The sequence below is a fragment of the Oryzias latipes genome, chromosome 1, assembly GCF_053564925.1.
Source record: "Oryzias latipes strain Hd-rR chromosome 1, Olatipes_Hd-rR_3.1".
Lineage (NCBI taxonomy): Eukaryota > Metazoa > Chordata > Actinopteri > Beloniformes > Adrianichthyidae > Oryzias > Oryzias latipes.
In genome coordinates, this window is record NC_136237.1 from 22176900 (window position 1) to 22201111 (window position 24212).

Below are 24212 nucleotides of genomic sequence, written 5' to 3' on the forward strand. Positions count from 1 at the left end.
ATGTTTGGGGAGCAGCATTTGGTTGGAGTATGGTGCTACATCTGTTGGCATCTTTAATGCTCATGAAGCTCTCCTCCTTTCACAGGCCCTGGAGAGCGAATTTGTGTCCTGCCAGCTTCACCAGTGGATCGATCTGATTTTCGGTTACAAGCAGCAGGGACCGGAGGCCACCAGAGCCCTCAATGTTTATTATTATGTGACGTATGAAGGGGCCGTCAACCTCAGCTCCATCAATGACCCCATGCTGAGAGAGGTGAGGCTGCCACACAACAACGCATCCACACAATCTACCTTTGATTTGACTCATGCTTAGTGAGGGTGATACCGTGTTAAGATAAATACACTTTAGTTCCCTAAAACGGATGGTTAGTCCGACTATAATATAAAAGCTTCTACCCATATCTGGGTTTTATTTTGGTGCCATTATCTGTGCTCAGTTGCTTGTAGAACGGCACAAGGGAGTTAAGCTAACCGTCTGCTGGCAGGTATTGCTGAGCAAAGCCTTTCCCTGGTGTGATGCCTTTCAAAAGCATTCTGTTCCACTTTAACGCCTTAAACACTCCTCCATGACTTTCATTCATTATTCATCTCTAGCACTTTGAAATGTGCCGCACACAAGCTACTCTGGCCTGCCCGAAAGCAACAACCACGAAAAACAAAGCAGTGAAAAGAAAAAACACTGCTCTCTTCGCTCTCAGCCAAACAGCGGCCTGACAACTTCACCAATCTGCTGTAAGAGGCAGCATGGCCAGCAGCAAGGCCAATTGACCCAGCTCCCGCCTGCCTGTCTGACATCTGCGTTTTAGTACCAGCAGGGGCTGTGCTCTGTTTTTATTATTCTTTGTAACAGACTTTCCCAATTTAATACATAGGGGGTTTTAAAAATATATATATATTTTCTTCTATTCTTTTTATATGCTAATATTAGCAAAAAGTAAAAACGGCAGTCAAATTTTCACCAAATTATACAAGATTGTTTAAATATACAAAAAATGATCAAGAAAATTGTTTAAAAAAAAATAAAGCAGTATTTTATGTTTCATTGAGATCAGATGAAGTAGGAAGAATGAAAGGCTGGGTGAGATGGGTGTGCAGAATGTGTGGAGTGTCTGCACGCCCTCTTTGTCTCTGCTGGATTGCTGCCCTTCATGCTCAGTGACTGGAGCGCCATGGGCACCGGGGGTAGATCGTTGATTTATCACCTCATTCACCCTAATTCCCATCCAGATGTGCTTTGGCCTTTATCCACACGCACTCGCATACACAGCCGCACACATGCAGATTGATTATACGGGCTCACCGGTCATTTCCACGCTCAGCCCATTACCCATTCCTCTGGTTAATGCACAAACAGACACACACACACACACACACACACACAAAAGCACACATACACTAGAGGATTGGATCTGTGGTGCTCCACTATTTCTGCCAAACTCCCTCAGTGTCAGGTGGTCTGATTAATTGACCAGCATGAAGGAAGCCTTAGACAGCAGGTGCACTAGATTTTAGGGTTGGGAGAATGGCATCATTTACCTTCATGTGTGTGACTGCTGGAATGGACACTTTTGATACACACAATGTATGCTCTTTAACTTCTTTTTATATGTTGATGTGTTGAGTTACATTTACACCGCAGTCACAAGCAGCCACTTCCAATGAATAGTCTGTAAACACGTAGATGCACGTGTACTCAGAACTCTCTCATTCACGTGTGACTACACAAGTTTCTACAACCATTTTCGGGCTCTTTTGGGCAGCAATTGAATGAGTGTTGAAAACTTTAACCAGGTCGAAATTGAACCAACCAGGGACTTGGATTTGGTAGTGACGGATGGATGACATCCGCTGTACGGCACATAGGTGCCAACTCTTTAAAAATTGATCATGAAGGAGAAATTAATAATTCCTGTTTGTGCCCAGCCAGAATGATATGCCTCCAAGTCTTTCATGTATCGAAACAGAGCTGTAAAAGAAAAGGCCTGGAGCAAAATTCAGGAGATTTGCAGTGTGAACACCATGGGCTAAACCTGTGTTATAGAATGCACATTTACATGCACCGTGTAAACGTAGCATTAATCAAATAAGCCTTTTTTTTTTAGTTTCTGTTCTCAAAAACATGAGTGCCTTTCTCTGTTTGTTTTCCAGCTAATCACTGCAGTTCTAGCATGAAACGCATTGGCAGTTTCTTTGAAAACAGGAGCTGAGGCAGAGTATGCGTAAAGTATCAAAGCTTTAGAGCTTGTACCGCTGTCTGAAGATGAAAAGAGGCTTGTTGATTTCTCTTTCCGTTTTGAGTACTCTGACTCTGGTATGCTGCTTGTCAACCCCTTGAAATACTCTCACTTTGAGCTCCTAAATTAGTTAAATAAACAAAAGCAGTGTTGCCCCCGTGAGCTAATCTAAGGCTCTCAACTGTGTTTGTACGGAAGGAATAGTGCCCCGTCTGTGCAGAAGGAGGAAGCAGGGTTTCAGGCCTGGGTATCATCAAATGTGGGCACTGGGGAGGGGGGGGTCTTTAGAGCTTTGAGACTGAGGGGTTTTGGTTTAGAGTGTCCCAAGAGTCTGTCATTATTGAGTGACAACTGTTTCAGCCTCAGCTGTAGCCTGGACCAGGTTAGGCCACATTAAGACAAGCCCCAGGGCAGCTTGTGTCAGGCGGATGGTTCGCAGATGTGTATTTGTGTGCGTGTTTTTTTGGCCAAAGACTGGGTTAGACGGTTTTGTGTTTTTGTTTTACTCCATGTGTGTTGAAGCTCTGCTTTCTGGCAGAAGCATATTCCGCCAACCTTGACCGTCTCATACACAGAATTGAGTGGTTTGTATGCCTGATATATAAACATGTGCATGCATGCAAGCATGTGTGTGCGCTCATCAGCATAAATGCCCTCACTTGTGTTTCTGTGTGTATATTCTGGTTCGGAGGGAAAGTGTGGAATATCTCAACACAGATTAGTGACTGCTGTGGATACCACTGCCTTGTTTTCAAACCCATGATTGCTTCCTGTCCTGCTAGCACGCCCCCCACCCCCCAACACACGCCTCACCACACTCCCACTGCCTCTTCGAGCACAGTGTATGGTGCAGATTAATTTGTGCGTTTGATGGCGAGCCTTCGTGCACATCTGCCGCACGTCTTTGCATACGAAACGAAACGCGATCTGACTCTGCTTCCCCCCTCCAAACAATTATGGAAAATCTTGCAGCCTCCCGAGCCTCCGACAAAATCCAGAACCCCGTTTGAATTGTGCGACGTTTGCGTAATTCGGCAGAAGAGGGAGAAGTGTGCCCATCTGAGGGAACCTGCTCAGACCCTTTGCCAACAAAAGCTGTGTTGGCTTGTTTTCTTTGGCAGGAACAACCTGACCCCTGCTGCATCCCCAATCAGGGAAAGTCTGTGGAAATCTTAGATACCATTATTTAATTTGAATCCACAGTGAATTAGTCAGATATTTTTCTTTGCTAATAAAGGTAGTTTCATATGTCATCTGAATGGTCTGTGTCCCCATTCATGAATTCAATTTAGACAAATTAAAATGAGACAAAAACAGTGTTAAAATCACTTCTTTTATAGTCTTTGTTCTCTTTTATTTAAATATTGAGCATCGAAAGTCCCATTAGAGTTTCACCTCTTCCATATTTCTTGTTTTAATTCTATTCATTGAGTCTTTGTTGTGTGGCTGATCTGCATAAAAGGCGAATGTTTTACACGGAGATCCATCTTGTCAAGTGTCTGAGTAAATCAAAGGGCATGCTGGGTTGTTTGAGCAGAGGGCATCTCTGCCATTTAAATGTATAGAATTCAGAAAACCCTCATCAGACACGGGCCGATGCCTCGGAAACGGATTGGCCTTGCGGATGGCCCCTCATATAATCATCTGAACATTGCATTGGCATATAGGGATAGGACATGCTGACCTAGACTCAGCCACTTTCTGGTGTTCCGCAGCCTCGTAAATGTCAGATTTGAACTTAATGAAGATGGGTCGAGTGCCTTTGAGGAGTCTCCTCTACACGTTAGCCTAAGCAAAATACTCTGCCCCTGTATTCAGAGACGCATGGCACTTTGACCTTGTGTGATGCTCTCAATGTAACTGAGGATGAGGTGGAAAATGTGAAGACTTCTTGCTATGTTTAAGGGCGGAGTCCTGTGTTGGGTGTCTATGTTGAATCTATTTGATAAATAAAGTTTTAAATAGTCTTTCAGTCCAGAGTATCAATTTAAGTGCTTTGAGTGTATAAAAACTAAAAACATAACAGTTATGCCCTAACTAACACATATTCTATTCAGTCATTAGTATTTTTTGGGGTAAATGCAACATTATTTAATAGAATGTATTTTTCCTATTTGTTACTACTCAAGTTTAGAGATTAGGAACTATTGAAAATGTCAAGTGTCTTTTATTTATTTTTCTGCAGTTATTGAGAAATGAAGCCAAAGTGGAAATGTTTAGTTGTAACACACCACCTTAAAAAACAAAAAACAAATGTAGAATTAGATGTTAAAAACAGGACTGAGGTATGGCTGTGGTCCAAACCTGATCATTAAAAAACTGCACTCATTCTAAGGGAAATTCACACTTTGTCCCAATGAAGGAGTGCAAGCTTTACAAAGCGTAATTATAAATACCTCCTCACCAGAGTGTATAATTTGTTTATAATTGACAAGCACCACATTTGAGCTTTTTTCTTTACCACCACACCATAAGAACCAGAGGCCTTTATTCCTGAAACCAAGCAAAATATGTCAAAATATAGTTTGGTTTTCTGATTTGACCACCTGATGAAGTCTTCTGATAAAAAGCTGAAATCACACTTCTCCATGTCTCTCTGGTTAGTTCCAGACAATGCTTTTGAACTGACTTATTTCCCAACTTTTCTTTTCTCATGGAAATAGCATATGCAGGCCTCAAACATGACCTCATTCTTCGGCTGCGCCAAGTCGGCCTCTGAAAGCTCTCGCCTGAATCACACAAGTGGTCAGCGGCGTAAAGCCCGCCGATGAGCACACCAGTGCCCTGATTACTCTGCCGCAATGCTCTTCTGGTCACGTTGTGTCCCCCAGACCCCTTTTAAAAACTAAAGATAAATATCTCCTCGTTATTGCCAACTTCCTGTCACATGTATCTGTTCATTTCACACATTTCTGGTATTATAATGCTTTTATATGAAAAACAGAAATGTATCAAATAAAAAAAGGAAGAAAAAAAAGATCTAAAAGTGACACATTTACATTTTATTCATGACCTGTTTTAGAATTTGTGTGGAAAGCAAGATAAACCTAAATATCAACACTGACATTTCTGCTCAGAGCTAAAGTTTTTCCTCTTCCTTCTAAATGTTTGCAGTCACATTGCTTTCATATTGACAGTCGGGTGATGCAAGGCCTGGTTTACCCACACTGCGGTCGCGTCCCTCCCCACGCTGCTTTTCCTGACAGTGAGCTCTGTGATGATGTCCAGAGGCCGTGCAGCTGGCGTCTGCTCTGACATTTATGGTCCTATAGCTCTTCATTAACACCACCTAAGCAAGCAAAGCAGCGTGGCCGGCCTTTCTCCCAATCTGTGGGGATAAATTGTTGGTTGTGTGTAAATGCGTATGAACAGGGGGCAGTGAAAAGCTGTCTGGCATGTCCCTTTTTTATTTTAATTTATTTGTCACCTTTACAGAATATTTTGAGATATCTCGAGTTTTTTTTTTTTTTTTTTGAAAAAGACCATTATTTTTTTTAATTTCTTATGAAGTTGTTGCTAAAATACAACACAAGTGGTTGAACTGATTTGGGAAGAATGAATTTGGTGCTGCAGCTTATTTGAACGCAAACTTGTCTCTGATGTTTTGTTTTATTCTTTTCAGGCAGTGGAATCCCAGATCAGGAGCTTTGGACAAACTCCTTGCCAATTACTGATTGAGCCCCACCCACCCCGAAGCTCTGCCATGCAAGTGGTGAGTGGTGCACAAATTTAACACTGAAAGAACCCAAAGATAACCCATGTACGTTTCTTGACATAATCTTTGTTCCACTGTGGGAAAAATACAGTCTCTGATTCGAAAGCATCCCCTCTTGCGTCATTAGCAAGGTGTGGATGAAAAGGCGAACTAACACCGGGGTATTGGAGTTGCATTTGTGTTCAGTAAAAGGTTTTCCTGGGGAGATCTGGGTCTGAGACGGATTTTCCACCTGAGCTAGAAACAGAGGAGTTCGGCAAAAGAGAGCAATGAGCGGCGCTTCTGAAGTGATGGGCCTTTAAGGGCCAGAGAGTGCAGTCAGAGTGCCTGCTTGTGATGGACCGGGGTCCCGAGAGTCCTTATTAGCGTGGTGTCCCTGCGGCGCTGACAGCTGGCTGTGCTACACCATCCAGCATGCACACACAATCTCTAGGCCATTGCTTTGAATCTGCTGCCTAACAGAACCACAGAGTTCCTGTGAATATTTTCCTTTTTTTCTTTTTCTTTTTACTCCACGGCATATTCTCTAGCTTTGAAAAACCGCCTTTTTTTTTCTCTTCGCTTCTGCTTTTAAGGGATCTTTGTTTCCACTTTCTCTCTTTCTTCCCTCATGCGAGAGCGTTGTCAGTGTGTCGGCATCTCCCCATGCTGGTGGTAATGATACTGTCAGTGTTTCTGGTTAGCTGTCGGACACACCGGATTTACTCAGATCTATTCCTGATGTTAAACACTGATGTTCCTCTTCTTTACACGCAAGCAGGGAAAGGGCTTGCTGTTCAGGCTGCTTAGTACAAACACTTGGAAAATGATTTCAAAACCTGTCTAAGCAGAGGAAACAATATGAAAGGTCATTGTTAATGCTTTTTATGTCTGTATTTCAGGAGATTTTCCCCTTTCCTCCAGTAAAATACATGCATAAATCTTGAAACTGTTGTCACCTGATAAAGAGCCTAATAAGCAAGCTGACCAACGTCATATTGATAACATTTTTGTATTTCACATCCACATTGCATTGTTTTTTAATTAATACAAGTGATTCTAGTAATGGGGCTGTGACTAAATCCTGGGCTGTCTGAGAGTAAAAGCTGACTGGATATAAAGCCACACTGCTGAAAATCCTAATGAAAACACATTCTGACTGGTTAAGGTGTTACAAATGTTCAGTGTTCCAAACTTTATTGGACCAGTCATGTTTCTGTTTCCAAAAAAGAAAAAAGAAAGCATTGAATAAAATCCAAATTGAATGTAAACACCTTTTAAGAGTTGATGCTGTAGTTTAAATAGGAAAAAATATTAAAGCACAAAGAGTGTAAATCATTGTAAGTCTAATTATTGACCTCCTGAGTGTCAAAGCTTCTCTGGTTGGTTGCGAACCACACAGTTTGCAAATATGTAAATAGTTTAGCCTGCTTTTCAGCACTTCTGACCCACAATGTCACACAAAACAAAATGCAGCGAGAAAATAAAATGCAACAAAAACATGCATGCTGAAGGAAAGGGAACAAAAACAGAAAGGGGCTTTTAAAACTTGCATTCTCTAACAACCATGTAAATTCTTTTTTCTTTAAAACAATCACAGATCTTCAAACAAGAGCTCAGCTATCTGTTTAGCTTTTCCCTATTTGTATAACTCATGCTAATAACAAAAATAAAAATACAAATTGTAATTTAACTTCCAGATGTCTGGATTGTAATTAAAAATTTTCTTTTTTTATCTCTCCACATTTGAGGTTGATCTTACACACTGACTTCCCCTGTTCTGCTTGGCTTGTCTCTTGGTGTTTACTCAGTAATTTACTGTCATCTCTAATCCACTAAAAGACAAACTTAAAACCATTTATAGCTGGTTTTCATGCATTTATTTAGCTCCTGCTTCCATTTTTGCAAGTTGCATCATTAATCTTCCAGTAGTTACTGACACCTATGACCATTCACGGCCTGGTAACTTGAGCCCTACTTCTACAGCATGTTTATCACATGTTCTAATTGGTAAAGGAGCTGGCAGCTTTTGAGCTTCTGTCACTTACCTTAGCCTTCAGTTTTTGGGAATTTCCTTTAAAGAAGTGTAGCGTTTCAAAAAAGAATTCATGATGGAAACCTCAGATAACATCAGATTTGTCAACAATCTGGTATTTTTTCCCATGATTCCTTTGGATACACTCACAGATGTTCAGATGACTCTAGTTGTATCTAATAAAACATTTCGCTTCATCTTCCAAGAGTATTGTTTTATTTAGCTCAAAATAATTTGGAACATTTAATCATTTTGCAAGAAAATGTAACATTTCCTTAGTTTGCTTTTAGTCAACTTTTGTCTCATCCTTCTTTGAGCTGTGAACTCGCAATTTTTTCTATGCTATGAAAAAGTAAAAAAGTATATATATATATATATATATATATACTTTTTTTTTTTTCTATGTGATGTCTTGGAGCACAGCAAAGATTTACTGTTGGTATTATATTGTCCAGTCAAACCTGTACTAGAGTAACAGTGCAATCTTTCAAAGATTTACACCAGATCCTAGTCAAAGGCTGTACATTTATACCATCTGTTTGCACCAAGGGGCAGAATCCTTTTTAATTAGTCACTCTTTTACATCAAAACTCTCTTCAAAAAAATGTTTTTTCACCTTTTTTGTTTTGTTCTCGTTAACATATTTTAACCATTTCTGTCAAAATGAAAACTTTTTCCTCCTTTGGCAGCTAACTTGCGTCTATGCTTCTAACTTTCTGTGCTTCTGTGTATTCTCTTTCCCCCTTTTTCTCTTACTTTTATCTGTTTGTTGCACCTACCTGGGGCTTTTACCTTCAATTTTTTTGCTCTTTGGTTGCCATTCTCCCCCCTCCTTTGTCTTGTTGTCCATCCCCTGAAATAGTATCTTCTCCTGCAGACTCCACTGATGTTCACGGAGCAGATGCAGCAAGATGTTATCATGGTGCTGAAGTTCCCATCCAATTCCCCTGTCACATACGTAGCAGCCAACACGCAGCCGGGTCTCACTTCGGCTGCCATCATCACCGTCACTGCCAACCGCCTCTTTGCCGTCAACAAATGGCACGGCTTGACAGGTGAGGCTCGTGTCCTCTCACACTTTGGATTTTCTGCCTTTACTCATTTGAATGAAAAAATCAGCTAAACAAAGACTTGATGCCACTTTGTGTCCTTTTTTTATGTTTAAATAATTTCTCTATTGAATCTTTCCTCAAATAAAAATGAATATAAAACATTTTATATTAGGATTGCCCTGTGTCTTCACTAATGAATAGAAAGTAATTTGTGAGACAGCGGACTCCATCTACCAGGCAGCAATATCAAATGTGACATATGTAGCATCCAGGATTAGGTCTCATGTCTACCTCCATCCTCCAACCGGTCACTTCAAAAGCCTTATTTACCATGTGTCCATCCTACCCCAGGAGAAGCCTTCATTTAGGTTTTCTCCTGGAGTAAGATGATGAAGACTGATTGGCCTTCAGTAAAAACATAAACCTATGAGTTCAATAGACCAGACGTCTTGAGTCAATTAGGCTCGTGAGCTGATGTGACGAACAATAAACATGCAGTTAATTGCTGTGGGTTAATTTGGTAAATCAGTGTGCAAATTCAATCCTTGTAATGCAGACTGAAAGATGTGCGGGTATCTTTTTCCCTTTTTGATCCACTTTAAAAAAAAAAAAAATTTAAGTCAGTCTAATGAATCCAATATTTGCTAATTGACATAAATGACACATATAGTAGGTCTCCATTCACACCAATTTCCAAATGTCCAACTCTACAGCATAAAAAAAAAACACGTAAAGCCCGAAAAGTAAAAACGTACTTTACCTCTCTTGCTAGATTTGATGCCTTGTGATTTTGTTTTACATTAGATTTTGAATTGCACGTAAAGGCAGATCTGATCTTCCAATGGACAAGTCCCTTTTCTTTAGAGCAACCCCATGTTTATTAATGAACTGTTAAGATACTTTGTCTATTTTTCAGATTTTCAGAAAGGTCAGACTTCTTTTCTGGCAACGACGGCATCAATCAGAGTTGGTTGAAAACAAAGAAAACTAGCTCTTAAGTTTATTTACTTTAAAATATATATATATATATTAGCTTTTTATCTAAGTGAGAAATTATAATGGTATTATTTAAGTGTAGCAATAGAGAATACAGTGTTTCCTCATTTATCGCAGGTAATAAATAGCCCACGATGGCTTAAATCTGCTAAGTAAGATTGCAGATGTTTCAAGGCTATAAAATTCCTCACTACACACTTTCTACACTTTCATCAGAGAGACACGAACATTTTCACACTTTTCTGATGTTTAATCTCTCAAAGCTCAAACCTTTGTGGGCAAATAAAGTTCAAACTTTTATAGAAACAAAGAAACCTTTGTGATAACAAAAATCTGATGCAATCAAAGATTAATATAAAGTGGCAAACTTGCATTCTGTACAGGAGACAAGGCACGGAGGATCTTAATAGACAGGATCTACAGCCAGTCAGGGCACAGAACACGGTGCACTATTACAAAGAAAAACAAAGAAGAAAAATCGCTATATAGTGAGGGAACGCTGTAATCCATGATAGACTGGATTAACTGCAATTCAGCAGTCATAGCTTCCTGAATGACTCACATGCAGGTGTTTTTATTTGCTCCGTTTTACATTTTTGCACCATAAAGGAAGTTTCGTGAAAAAGTGATCAAAGATATTAAAAGAATAATTTGTGAAAAGGATATCATATTGCAGTTTTTCTTAAAAGACAAAAAAGCATGAAAAAACACTGCAGCTTTGGATTGGTTGTTCTGTCAAGTCGCGATAAGAACATCTGGAGTTGTTAACCGAATTCCGTGGAGTAAAAGACACATTTAGTCTGAAAAAACGGATCGAGTTGAGCATATGGAAGGAGTCTCTGTCCGGTGGGTCATAGCGTGACCTTCTGCTTCCAGTTTTTACTATGTTATAATGACCTCAAACACAGAGCCTACTTTACAGGGCCTTTCAATTCCAATATTAATCCAATCTGTCTTCCTCCATGTCAGGTCATCAGAGCTCTGCAGAGCAGCAGTACCAACTTCCTGTGGAAATTGACCCTCTGATAGGTATGCCACTGTTTATGACTGTTAAAGAACACTTGAGTGTGAGCTTATGTATGCATGAAATGAGATTTTGTGCAGATTCGTGTACGAGTCACGCCGGCTTCTTAGTGACTCATGGCGGGCGGCAGCTCGGTGTCCCTGGACAGTAGATTAGAGTTGTTCCTCAGCCTCTGCCCCAGTTCACTCGTCATGATATAGGCCCTGCTCTCACACTAAACCATTTACATGCAAATTGGAATGCAATGAGCTGTGGCCTAGGCCAGCATTTCATCATCAGCCCCCCTCCCCCCCCCCCCCCTCTCCCTCCATCCCCCTTTCCCTCCATCCCTCCCTCCTTTCCCCTGCATCTTCTTTGCTTTAATTTGACCAACGTGTGTCAGTGGAAATGAATATGAATGTGGTAATAATGTGTGATTGAGAATGCGCAGCGGACGGCTGTCAGGACAATATGGGCGCGCCTCTCATCTTTCACGACTTGTTGATGAGCGGGAGGAGAACGCCGCGCCGCCATGATGTATGCGATGCGCTGGTGAAGCGACGGCTCTTCCCTCCTGCAACCTCTCACAGTCTCTAGGACCCACACTGAATTCAGCTCATCGCTCCCCCTGGGAATTGAACCCTGGTTTCTCATGTGCCAGTCCTACATGCAGCCAACAAGAGGCTTTCATTCTGACATGGCAACTAAAAAATAAGTGTTGATGATTATTCCTTTCAGAAAAGGTTGATATCTTCGTCCAGTTTGTAATGTCTTCTTCATGTTTTTGTCATATTATGCATCTGATCGGCTGGTCCAAGCAGCGCACCGATTGGGTGACAGTATGAGGCTGCTTATTGGCTGATTCATTGAGAAGCAAAAGAGTTGTACTTGTGTCTTGGGTTTTGTCATTGTAGATCAATGCACACGCTCCAATGTGCATGTCATGTTTCACACATGGACAAACCTTTTTTAGGGACAGACGACTTTTTCTGCACCTATGAAGCCGTTTTACAGACGGACAATATTTTTCCGACAAATCTAACTTCAGAGATTTTTATGCTTTGTTTCTTGCTTCTTTGTTTTTGCATTATTTTTTCTACCAAGGCTCATCGTTCGACATTTATGCCATTATCGCTCATAATTGGCTCACATCTTACATGAAATCCTCGTCACGCTTTCTCTAAAATATTGGCTTGTTTGCGCAGTGAGGGAGTGCGTGCACACTTTGAAGGAGGCAACTGGGAGTTTTCTGCTTGTCAGTAATATATTTCCACTGTTTGCATTCCAAGAGGAGTCTGAGCTAAACACAGTAAATTGAGGATGAGTGCCGAACCATTTGTGGCTCTGGAGAATGTTAAAAATTGTGCAAAGTGCTAGTTGTAGCAGATACACTTGACTAACCACGTTTCACCTGCTCCCCTGTTTATTTGACCCCCACTGAATAAGAAATGCAATGACCATGTCTCCTTAAGAGGAAAAATAGAGAAAAAATCCCTCTGGTAGAGAATGGTACGTCAGTAAATTATCTTACTGACCAACTGTACTTAATCAAATAAGCATGATGAATCTCTTAGATCTCCTCTGACTGGAGTGTTGTACATATTTTCTGCACGCCCTGACATAACTCAGGCTCTCCCACACTCACGGAAAATGTGAAACCTCTATAAACTTAATCTCCTGGATGTTTTATGTATTCTCTCACAAATCATCTTCACGCTGAAGATGTAATGGAGGTGTGAGCTTTGGAAAAAAAAAAAAAAGAGAGACTTGACAGTGCTTAAGGAGCTTGCCATTTACAGCTTTCATACTTTAGTTTGCATCTTAAATAATTTTTTTGCTCTCTCTGTTGCAGCCAGTAACGTGGGCGCACACCGACGCCAGATCTCAGACCTGCTGGATCAGAGCATTCAGATCAGCTCCCAGTGTTTCGTTATCACAGCAGACAACCGTTTCATCCTCCTGTGCGGCTTCTGGGACAAGAGCTTCCGGGTCTACTCCACCGACTCAGGTGCCGTATTGAATCCATATTTATTTCTGCTGTGCTCCTTTTTTCTCATAAACCTCCTTTGTGCATAAATGCATGAATACCTACCTGTTTTATAAAAAGACCTGTCAATGAAGTGACAAATCCCATTAATTAGTGTTTGGACAACTGACAAGAAAAAGACAAAATAGAAAAGTCAGGCTGTCCGTTGGCAATATAATTTTTTAAATTAACAACATTGGGTTAATTTATAGAAAAATTGGTTGAGCTATTTTTTTTATATGGTCAACCCCCACCCTGCAACAAACTGGCAACTTGTTCAAGATGTACCGCCTTCGACCAACAGTAACTGGGATAGGCTCCAGCAGCGCCAGGACCCTTTTTACTGAATAAAATTCTTAATGTGTCCCTTTTGGATTTTAGTCACATTTCTTTTAACTGGAACAACATTTTATTTTCACACAAAAGTTAAGTTTTCTTAAGTTATTGACTTCGATGTAAGTCTTTCTCTTAATAGCGGATGTCTTTCCATCCTTGTAATTAACATTTAATGAAACAAGTTACCTAAAACGGCATCCTCATATCCTGTGGAGTAATTCTACCAAAACACATCTCTAGATTAGAAGATGGATCTACCCTTTCTAAAAACCCATTTAGTTTTTGAAGATGCATCTTCTCAGTGAAGTGACTTTAACAACTTTTTAAAGAAAAACTCCAATAAAAATTGTGTTTTCTGTGTTTTTAACATGTTCTTGTGGCAGTTTTGTGAAGACGGAGGACATATCTGCTCCGTAACAGAGAGGGGAAGGGGCGGTGGGGTTGCTTTGTACCAGTGATGCAAATTTCTAATAAACTACTGCAACTCTGCAGAATCTTTCATAGAAAATGATACAGGTTTTTTATTTTGACTTGATTGAAAGACTATTGGGACCACTTATAAAATAGCTCACTAGATGATCGGATGGGACTTTTCTTTCTTTTTTAATTTACATACCTATATTGCAATTGGAATCCTAATTTACTACAGCAGGAGTTAAATGTTGACTATTAAACCCTTTTACTATTTTACACCATTTGAGTTACATTTGTTAAAATTGTTTTGGATTTTGTTTCAGCTTCAATATTTTTAAAACAACTTGGGCTATTTATTATTGATGCATTTAGAATGGTTTTAACTAAAGACAATGTGTGACTTTGTGCTTTATGTGATTAATGCACCAATGCAGTGTTATAGCTAAGACCTGTATTCCAATGTGGAAGCAGAAGTCAAGTCTTTTGTAACCTCCTCTTCAGTAATCAGCTGCTGCTCAAAAATTATTTTTAACAGCTCGACACTCCGGTGACAATTTTTAACTGTTACATGCAGGATTCATGTGTTTGATCCCGACAAAATTCATTTTTATGGTTTTCTTGGTCCTTCTGGTTCTCAAATCCCTGCAGGAATTCTCTCCCAACTCTACAAAAAAGAAAAAGATCTACCTGTCCTTTTTTTTAGTAGAGCACCTCTGGTTTTCTGTTGCACACACATCCATTCAAGTGTACACATAAACACACACTCACGAACAAAAATGCCATCAGGTCAGGGGTCCTAAATGAAACTGTCTGAAGCTTCATTTTCTCGGCACGGCCCCCCCCAGCCTCCCAATTCCCATTTGAAATACTACATGCATCTATTCAACAGACTCCAATTCAATTTCTGCAGGCCAGGCCCTCTCTGTTTTCTCTGGAGGAGGGAGGAAGGGAAGAACAGGAGCATAGAGATGGCTCTATTGTGCTGCTGCCACCAGAGTGTGCAACTGGAACACGAACATGGTTTAATCACGCACGCTCAACAGCTGCCTCCCGGATCCCCTAATTCCCCCCAGGTTAAAGAACGGAGTGATTTTTTTTTTTTTTTTTTTTTATCAATTACACAACTTGATTGGTACACGTCTGCGAAAATCCAGACGCGTCTTATGGCACATACACACAAGGGCAGGTGTGATCTGTGTTGGTGCACGTGTGTGAGCGTTTAATATGAGCTGCATGGTAGCCATTATCTTAGCAGCCACCATTACTTATTTTCACTGTTTATAAAAACGTCAAACATTTCACATCTTTGATGTCTTTGTTCTCGGAGGAGTGGAGTCCAGCGTCTTCATCGTTTTAACTTCATTATCCAGCGGACGGGGATTCTGACAGCCAGAGAGAAAATGTCGTGTGCTGCAGACTATCCGGCATTTGACTGCCGAGGTCACACTTTGAGGAGAGTAATGAGTATTGGACAGCTACACAAGAGGAGCTGCGCTTCTAAAATCTGACAGCAATTAGCCTCTTTACATATACATAAGGAGCACCCTGTGCACGAACACACACGCCTCAAGCGTCATTATTCCTTTTTGAGAACTCACAGGAGGACTTGTGGAGATCAATTTGCCAAACGGAGGTGATCGACAAAAAGGATAAAAATAAAATAGCCTCTTCCCTTTCAGATCAGGCACTATTTGTAGAGCTGCTGTGTAAAATCTCTTCTTTTGTATTTTTCGTTGCAGGAAAACTAACTCAGATTGTGTTTGGCCATCGGGACGTGGTGACCTGCCTTGCCCGCTCCGAGTCATACATTGGTGGAGACTGCTACATCCTGTCAGGCTCCAGAGATGCCACCTTGCTGCTGTGGTACTGGAACGGAAAGCTCTGCAGCATCGGAGAAACGCCAGGCAGTGAGTGCACACGCGTGTGCACGGCCGGAGGAGGATTCTCCGAGCACACGCGCACTTCTCTTGTCCTGACAGTCGTGACTGTGTGATTTACGGCCTCTCTCTGTAAAGTAACCTAGTTTCGTTTGACCAGACCGGGCCTCCTGCATACCGATTGGATTTCTCAGTGCCGTTACACCATGAGCAGCTCCCAATACTCTATACGTGTGTGTGTGTGCTAGTGCCAGATATCACGCGGTTCTGCATCAGGCTGCGCATGAGAATCGGGGCGAGTGAAAGTGAGGGCCACTTAGAGACGCTAAATGTGATGCTGGGGGTCGACGGCCGCCACATGAAAGCTCACCACCATCCAAGGGGCCACAAGGTCACGCTGGTCGATAAAAGTGAAAAATGTCGTGGGCCTCTCCCTTTCCTTATCATAATATATGGCATTAGCCACGATCAAAGCTTTGAACACACATTAGTCAGAGCTCGGCCTCCTTGGTGCTAATTTGGACGTCTTAGATTGGCGTACGTGTCATTAAGTGATCCATTACAAAAGGAATCAAATTTATGACACACTGCAATTTGGTTAATAAGCCACCTTGGTTTACAACCGAAAAGAGTAGATGAATAAACTGAACTCAAACTTACAGCATTTGTTTGAATAGACTTGTTTCTGATCATTTGGATTTATTTAAAATAATAATCATTCACTGAAGTGACAGTAAGTAAAACTAATTGCTTTTTACAGAAATATTCTAATCTAAATCCTATCATCCAGTTGTTTTTCTAAACATGTGTTGGTGAGACATTACAGCTGTTGTTCTGATGAAGGTGATGCAACGTCAGACCCAAAGCACTTCAGCAAACCTGAAACCATAAACCCACTTTTAAACTCCAACACCAAACACACACAGTTCAGTCAGAGTACTCACGTGATCTTCTTGCACTTTCTCGTCTCCTCGCATTTCCACCCTCTTCATGGGCTTCACACAAAGTTGGATCTGATATTTGCGTGAATGTCACACTGATGGATTTTACAGGCACTGCTGCCATCTGCTGGCAAATCATGCATGCTTTTTATGTGGCTTGAATTCTGCCACTGTGGTGGAATTTGTAACAAACAAAATAGTCAAAGTTAGTGTCAGTAGATTTTCTATCAACACCTGGAACCATTTGGGGTTAAAACTCCTCCTCTGAGGTCCTGTTCTTAAGCCGACTGTGGACTTAATTTCGTGATCGTTCGGCCTCTGAGTCGATCCTCCTGAACTAGACGGTTTGTGGACACACACACACATAAATGCAAAAGAAACTATTGTGCAGACCAGCACCTATGGAGACACTGCACCATTTCACATTTCACACACGTTAAGGGACTCTTTTGAATCAAAATGGGTTTTTATTTACTGTATTCGGGAGGGGAAATTCGCTTCTCAGCACAATAAAGCAAAGTCCTGATTATGAGGCTGTTTCAAAACCTCTAGTTATTAGCTGTGCTCAAATTCAGAGGTAAAACTGAGTTTATACTGTTTGTGAACTTGAGTTACCTTAACTGTCTCTAGTCTAACATCGCGTGTGTAGTTAGAAATTAAACCAAGAAAGTAGCTAAAACAGGCAGCCATATTTGAACGCCTTGATTTATATATTAATAAACAGAAATATCATCAATAAATGACATCATGTAGTGGCAAATGTTCTCTGGAAAGTTAATGATGTAAAAAGTACATTTTTCTTGCAAATGTGGATTTCATTCCATTGACGAGTAGCCGTCTTTACGATCTTCATTTTTAAAAAGAGTTCGGTGAACTGGGTTGCTAAATCTAATTAGAGTTTACTGTAGTCTTTATTAGTCAACCTGGATCCGATTTCATGTTGCATTATTTAATTAGAGACAGTAATGATCAAAACGTTTTAAGCTAGTACAGTAAATCTCAAAAAATATGGTTTCACTGCGAGGAATTTGACAACAAACCCACTTTAAATTGGCTGCTGCAGTCATGATAACTACCCCTCTGCAGTCGTCCAAGGCAAACTAACACGTCTGCTGTTAAATGTTTCGCAGTAATGATGCTGCAAACAAGCCGCATCTTTGTGCATGAGCATGCTTATGTGTGTGTTGGCTCTCGCACAGGCCGAGTAGACAAGAAGGAGAAATAACAGCAGTTTTTATGTTTGCGGCTCACCCTGACAGCTCCAACCCAAAGAAAATCACACTCATTTCAGGACTTGGACAGAAAGTTTAATCCCATTCCCTCCAGCTTTCTGCTCGTCTGGCTCTCCAACGCACAAACATCTGGATCCAGTGAGGCCGTCATCGTTGACAGGGAAAGGAGCTTATGGCGACAACTTCTGAAAAAGTTCACTTCAAGTTTAGACAAGAGTTTACTAAGAACTAAGTTTCAATCACAGCAACTTTTTGTAAAAAACATTTCCATTGCGGTCCTTTCAGTAGAATTGCATTCATTCAATCATCTGTGGAGAAGCTCTGTAGCTCTTGCTCCCTCCAGTGGCTAAAGGAGTTTGAGCTGAGCTTGTGTACGTTTTCTCGCAGCATTTACCACGCCAAGGGCCATCCTGACGGGCCACGACTGTGAGGTGACCTGTGCCAGCGTCTGTGCAGAGTTGGGTCTGGTCATCAGTGGCTGCAAAGGTAAGACGCCTTTCCAATGCAGTCAAACCTAACGCAAACACCCGAAAGAGGCTTTTATTAAAAATCAAATCATCATTTCTTGAATATATTATTGGTCAAAATAAAATCTTTTTTTGCACATAACTAAGTCTTTAGTTTAAGGCGTGGCAGCATCTGACTAAAGCTGCTCTCACGAATATTGATAAGTTGCATGAAACAAATGTTTAATTCTATTGTGCAATAATTTACAAACTAAGGGTAACAGAATAATTCCTGTAATTTCTCTTTGGACCACGAAATTGATTTTGCTTGACTTAAAGTTAACTTTAAATCTAAATTTGAGAAAATTCATATGTGCTTTAGAGTGTTGATACATGTTTGCAAATTTTTTCTGCTTCCTGCTCTCAGGTTTTCAAAATGTCAGTGGTTAATTAACTTCTTTTTTTAACAAGAAGGGTTTTGTTAAAAAAAAATCAATACCTTTAAATCCAAATTAATCTTTAGAGTAGTCATCTTTGAACTTCTTTGGCCGTTCCTTTTACTATTTTAACCCCTTGATACCTAAATGTATTTCCAGCTAGATAAAAATAAAATTTCCTAATGTTTTTGCTTTCATGCAGAAGTTAAATGAAGGTATTTTGGAGCAGAAGTAGTTTAATGTCTGTTTGGACCAATAAGCATTACTGAGGTTAATAAATAAAACATGGCAATTTATGTTTGAAATATCTGTTGATTCTAAAATGACCCTGTTAATAAATCAGAACGACACAACACTGCTCCCAAACCAACAGATGAATGTGAACGAAATGAACTCGTCTGTGTTTTAGAGGGTCCTTGTCTGATCCATTCCATGAATGGGGACCTGCTGCGGACCCTGGAAGGGCCGGACAACTGCCTGCAGCCCCGACTCATCCAGTCCTCCAGCGAGGGTCACTGCGTGGTTTACTACGAGAAGGGGCAGTTCTGTTTGTTCAGCGTCAACGGCAAACTGCTGGCCCACATGGAGGTGGAGGACAGCATCAAGGTGAGGAAACGTCCGATCCTGCACCAAGATGTATACGGGAGAGCGCGCTCGCACATGTATGTCTGCACCACATCTGTGCAGAGAGCCCTTGCGCTGATTAAAGGCTTGTTTGTGAGCGAGGTGAAGGTCAGCGCGCCTCGGGAAAAACCGAGGCCTCTACATCTTTTTTTTTTTCACCCGCATCCACCAGAGGAAATGTGTCTTTTGATCCGGGGCGCTGTTGTCAGGTCGGATTGCGGCGACGGTGGAGAACATTCCACAGGAGTGGTCAGCCCTGGACGCCGGCATCATTAACTACCCTCCAGCGCAGGACGGCCCATTCCTCCGCTGCCCAGATTTCCTCCCTGGTGGCCAAAGCGACATAAGATAGCCGCTACCGCCTTTGCTTTCAGGCCCTCTGTTTCCGCCTGAGCTTGGGAAAGTAATCCGGCTCTGACAGACCGCCACTTGCCTGTTTACTATTAAAAACCTCTTTCTCCCGGCTCCTAACCCGCCCAGTCTGACCCAACAAATACACAGAAACACTCAGGGGGGGGTAGCAGCTCTGGAAAAGCAGTGGGTGTTCAGTTTGGAGTTATGTTTTTAAACTACACCAGCTGTGGTTTTAAGATTCGCTCGGCAGCTTCCTCTGAGTTTCCTTCGATTATAGAGCTTGGAAAGCTGGAATCATCGGCTCAGCGTCAGACTCTCAACTGGCTCCGCCCTCGTGGTCTTCTTCCTGAATCCATCTTGATAGATTGTTGGCACAGTTCGACTCAAAGATCAATAAGTGTTTGTCCTGGCCTGCAGAAACGGAGTAAAAATATATGCAGTGTGACTTTATAGGGGTCCAGAGTCAGAGGTTAGATGAGGTGCTGGAAGCGGGCATGGCGGACTAACGGAGGCCATGTTGAATGGATTACAGTCTTTCAAGTCTCACAGTGCAGCTGTTTTATTCCACCGCCCGCCTGTGGCAGTGTAACAGGGGTATTAACAGCACCATAAATTAAACCTTTTACCTTCTCCAGCCCCCAAATCCACCCTCCGTTCCCTGAAAGAAGTAGAAAATATGGGCCTTAGGAGCGCATGTGTTTCTGCTGGACTCATTTTTGCAGTCATCTGAGCCCAGGCCGCCATCTTAGCCCCTACAGAGCGGCCCGGCCTTCTCGTCCGACCGCCCAGCGGCTGAACATTGATTTATAATGTCTGTCTGCAGCCTCCTACCTGGCCGGGCTGACAGGTCTGCCAGCGCTCCGGCCTCCTGCTGCGATGCAGTCAGGTCACGGACTCTGTTGGAGCGCTCGCAGCACATTAAACACTGCTACAATACTCTGCTCATCTTTCAACTTTTGAAAGCTGGATGAGAACTCTGGTTCAGATAGAAATGTAGATTTCTTTTGATGCTGTAAGAAACTGTTTTCCTTTTTTGATTTAAAATCCCACTTTTCTCCTTTGAACTTGAGGTGAAAGTTTGTGTCCCAGAAAGGAAAAGCTCCAAACATCCCAATCCACAATGAGTACATGTTGATACTGCTGCTAGAAACCTTCTCAACCCGACACACAGGGATGTCAAAAACCATTGATGAATCAACTTAAAAATTCCTATTCCAGATTGTCTAAACCTTGTTTCTGAAAGATGTGCAGAAGATCCTCCCAGATGAGAGGATCCTGATCCTCCACGTCTCCTGTAGCGCCTGCAGGCCTCATCTGTGAGCTTTAAAACGGTTTTCTGTCATAAATTGTGTCCCTGCAAAGGACTTATCCCTGCTTGAACTTTAACACCAGCCTGATTCAACCCACATGCCTCTGAATTCTGAATCCTCTTCTGCATCGCCGCAGAAGGGAAGACGGAGCCGTCATAAAAGCCCAAACGACAAAGGCTTTTAGCGTAATTTGCTGCCTTTAGAGCCTCCATTTTGCCTCGTCATTTCATCGGCTCGGCCCGCTCGTTGATTGATGCTCCCGACTGTTTTGGTCTCAGCTTGCAGTTTGCGCTGTGCCCCTAATAGACTCCAAGTCGTGACTTGATTTGTGAATATCTGATTCCTGAGGGGGCCGTTCAGCTCCTGCAGTTTGAAGGAAAAGCAGATGAGACGAGTAAATCTCAGAGCTTCACGGTGGGGAGCCGTCTTTGTTGAGGAGCCGGGCCTGTACAGATTGAGGGATATTTTGTCTGATCGCGCAACTTTGAAGTGAGGCCTTCGCTTTAATGAAAGACATAAATAAGCCCCATCATCGGGACTGGAAGTGCAAGGGAGTGAAAAAATCCGGATTTTTCTTCTAGAAGTTTTTCTGAAATTTGAATTCATAAATGGACGTCTAACTATGCTCTCGTCTCCTGCAGGCCATGCTTCTCAGTCGGGATGGCCAGTATTTGCTAACAGGAGGAGATGGAGGCGTCATTTGCGTCTGGCAGGTCTACAACCTGAAGCAGCTCTTCAGCTACCCCGGCTGTGATGCTGGCGTTCGCTCCATGGCCATGTCACACGACCAAAGGTAATACTCACATCCAGAAACGCCATAAAGGTCAGCAGGATCTCCTGTTAAAAAGAACAAAATACAGATGGTGGGTCTTGTGATTTCTTCTTTTTTTTTTTTTGCCAGGTTAATCTGGTCCCCCAGTATTTTGGGTTTATGTTACGCTTTTGTCAATGTTGGGGAACAGAAAGTGGCTTAATTGTGAAATCAGCGGGGAAATAATAAGACTTCAGATGGATGGATGGATGGATGGATGGATGGATGGATGGATACTTTATTGATCCCAAGGGAATCTATTAACACAGATTAAGACAGACATTGAAAATGGCTAAAAAGTGTTCAAATCCAACAATTGACCCAATAAAAACAACAAAAAGAGAATAATATAGCAGGTAGACATCCAGGGTGCAATGTCCCCCCTTGTGCCCCCCCTTTCCCAGCAGTGTTATACTTGTCAGTCTTGTTGCTGGAGGACCTCCAGTGTCTCTCTGTGGAGCTCGGCAGTGAGCGTAGGCAGACAACACCGGGTGAACGGGGTTACTGGTGTTCTCCAGGGTTTTCTTCAGCTCCACCAGCAGCCTCTGCAGACTCAAACCCACCACATTACCAGTTTCCTGATCAGGCGGTTCAGTCCTTTGTTCTCTCCTTTGTTTTTGAAATGTTCAAGTGTAGATTATTCTGACAACTCCACTCCACAAAGTCCTGCACCACCTCCCTGTACTCCCCCAGCTCACCCTCCTTGACACATCCCCCAATTCCAGCGTCATCTTTTAGATATCTACAAACATAAAGTCTTATTTTTCTGTCTTTATTTAATCTTCTTGTCACTTAATTGTGCTTTTCTCTTACTTTTTGTAATTAATCTCTTTTTTTTAAATAACTTTTCAATTTAATTGACTTGAAATAAAAAAACAGGATTAAGTAAAAAAGTCACCGATTTGTTTCCTTAAATAACATATGTTGGGTCACAAACTTAATTCCTCAAGTTCAAAGAGAAGTTAGAAAAACTAAAACGTTTATGTATAAAATTTTCAAGTAAGTTCAATTGTACAAAATATAAAATTGTATCTGAAAAGAAGTGCAAGCAAATTCTGAGCTGCGTTAAACTCGTGAAGAATTGCAAGAAATGTTTTCAAAGAAGGAACAAAATCCTGTTTATAGAGAGAACATATACAGTTATTCACTTTTAAACGTTGAAAGTCTTCACTGTATTTGTTTTTTTTTCTTTCAAATATAATTAAAAGAACATTACTTTTTTGTGATGCCAAATTTCCTTAACAGTTTTTAAAATGTGTAGATAAAGGATCATTTGATCAGAGATGCTCCTCCTCCTCCTCATGCAGGTGCATCATAACAGGCATGGCGTCCGGAAGCATCGTTCTCTTCTACAACGACTTCAACAGGTGGCATCACGAGTACCAGACCCGGTACTGAGGCCCAAGCATGGCACAGAGTGATGGAGGATGAAGATGATGAAGTCGTTTTTGAGAGTGACCTCTTATCGACGGCGCTCTTCTGTCGAGAGCCTGAACTCCTGAATGTATCTCCACATGAGAAGAAACAAAGATCTGTCCAGTTGTAGTACAAGAATTAAACTATTTTTAAACAACACTGCGATATTTTGTAGATCAGATTTCATATAAATCTTTAGGTGGGGGTTCGAAACAGATCTATTTTTAGCTGCAAGTCTATTTTCATCTCCTCCAGATAAGAAATGAGGGATGTGTGTGGAATTAGTGAATTTTAATAATCCAAACCTTTGAAATTTGTTTTGTCTTCTTTGGGTGAGTGATCTTTTTTCTGTAGGTGTGTTTGTTGGGGAAAGATATTAATCATTCACTTCAACATCATTTTTCCTTGTTTTGGCACAGTAGGTAGACCTGAAATGTTCGTGAAGAAAAATAAAAACTTGATAAACACGTGAAGAGGGGAAATACATTTATATATCTGTAACTGTGGTCCTCCATATTTAATGTCGCATCTGTTTCCTTGCGTGGCTCAGTATGTTAACTCTTCAAACACGGAGGATCAAGTCTGTTAAAATGTCAGTCTTTTTTTTTTTTCACAAGATCTTAGGAAACCCAAAGTTATATAGGAGGCCTTTGTGGGGTTTTTTGTTCTTCCTTACAGCTGTCAGATTTCAGAATTGAGTTTTACTGAAATGTGTTCCAGCACCAAATACTAAATATTTTGATGGTCGGGAAGCATTCCTGTCTTGAAAGTTTGTGCTTCACTGTGGATTGAATCACCACTTGTATGGGAAACGCTTTTATCAACTATAATTGTTTTTGGAATTATTTTGGAGTGCTTTACTTTCTGAAAATTAAAAAATATACATTTTATAACTTGAAATGTTAGAAATTTGTCTTTCCTGTGGCAATCCTGCACCTACACAGCACCCTCTGGTGGTCAAACACAAAAAAACG

At 41.4% G+C, this 24212-nt stretch overlaps 1 protein-coding gene across 2 annotated transcripts in view; it reads left to right on the forward strand.

The window, feature by feature from the left end:
- Positions 1–24138, forward strand: part of LOC144994278 (lipopolysaccharide-responsive and beige-like anchor protein) — a 171285-nt gene extending 147147 nt beyond the window's left edge. The window contains exons 47-56 of one of the 2 annotated variants that reach the window (XM_078951454.1): positions 86–253; positions 5857–5946; positions 8826–9018; positions 10981–11040; positions 12867–13022; positions 15530–15697; positions 18228–18326; positions 19133–19329; positions 21653–21804; positions 23130–24138. In XM_078951454.1, the coding sequence (XP_078807580.1) occupies positions 86–253; positions 5857–5946; positions 8826–9018; positions 10981–11040; positions 12867–13022; positions 15530–15697; positions 18228–18326; positions 19133–19329; positions 21653–21804; positions 23130–23220 (1374 nt within the window). In that variant the 3' untranslated portion in view covers positions 23221–24138. The remainder of the gene's footprint in view (positions 1–85; positions 254–5856; positions 5947–8825; positions 9019–10980; positions 11041–12866; positions 13023–15529; positions 15698–18227; positions 18327–19132; positions 19330–21652; positions 21805–23129) is intronic. The other variant, XM_078951459.1, reaches the window with a different exon arrangement.
- Positions 24139–24212: the final 74 nt, after the last annotated feature.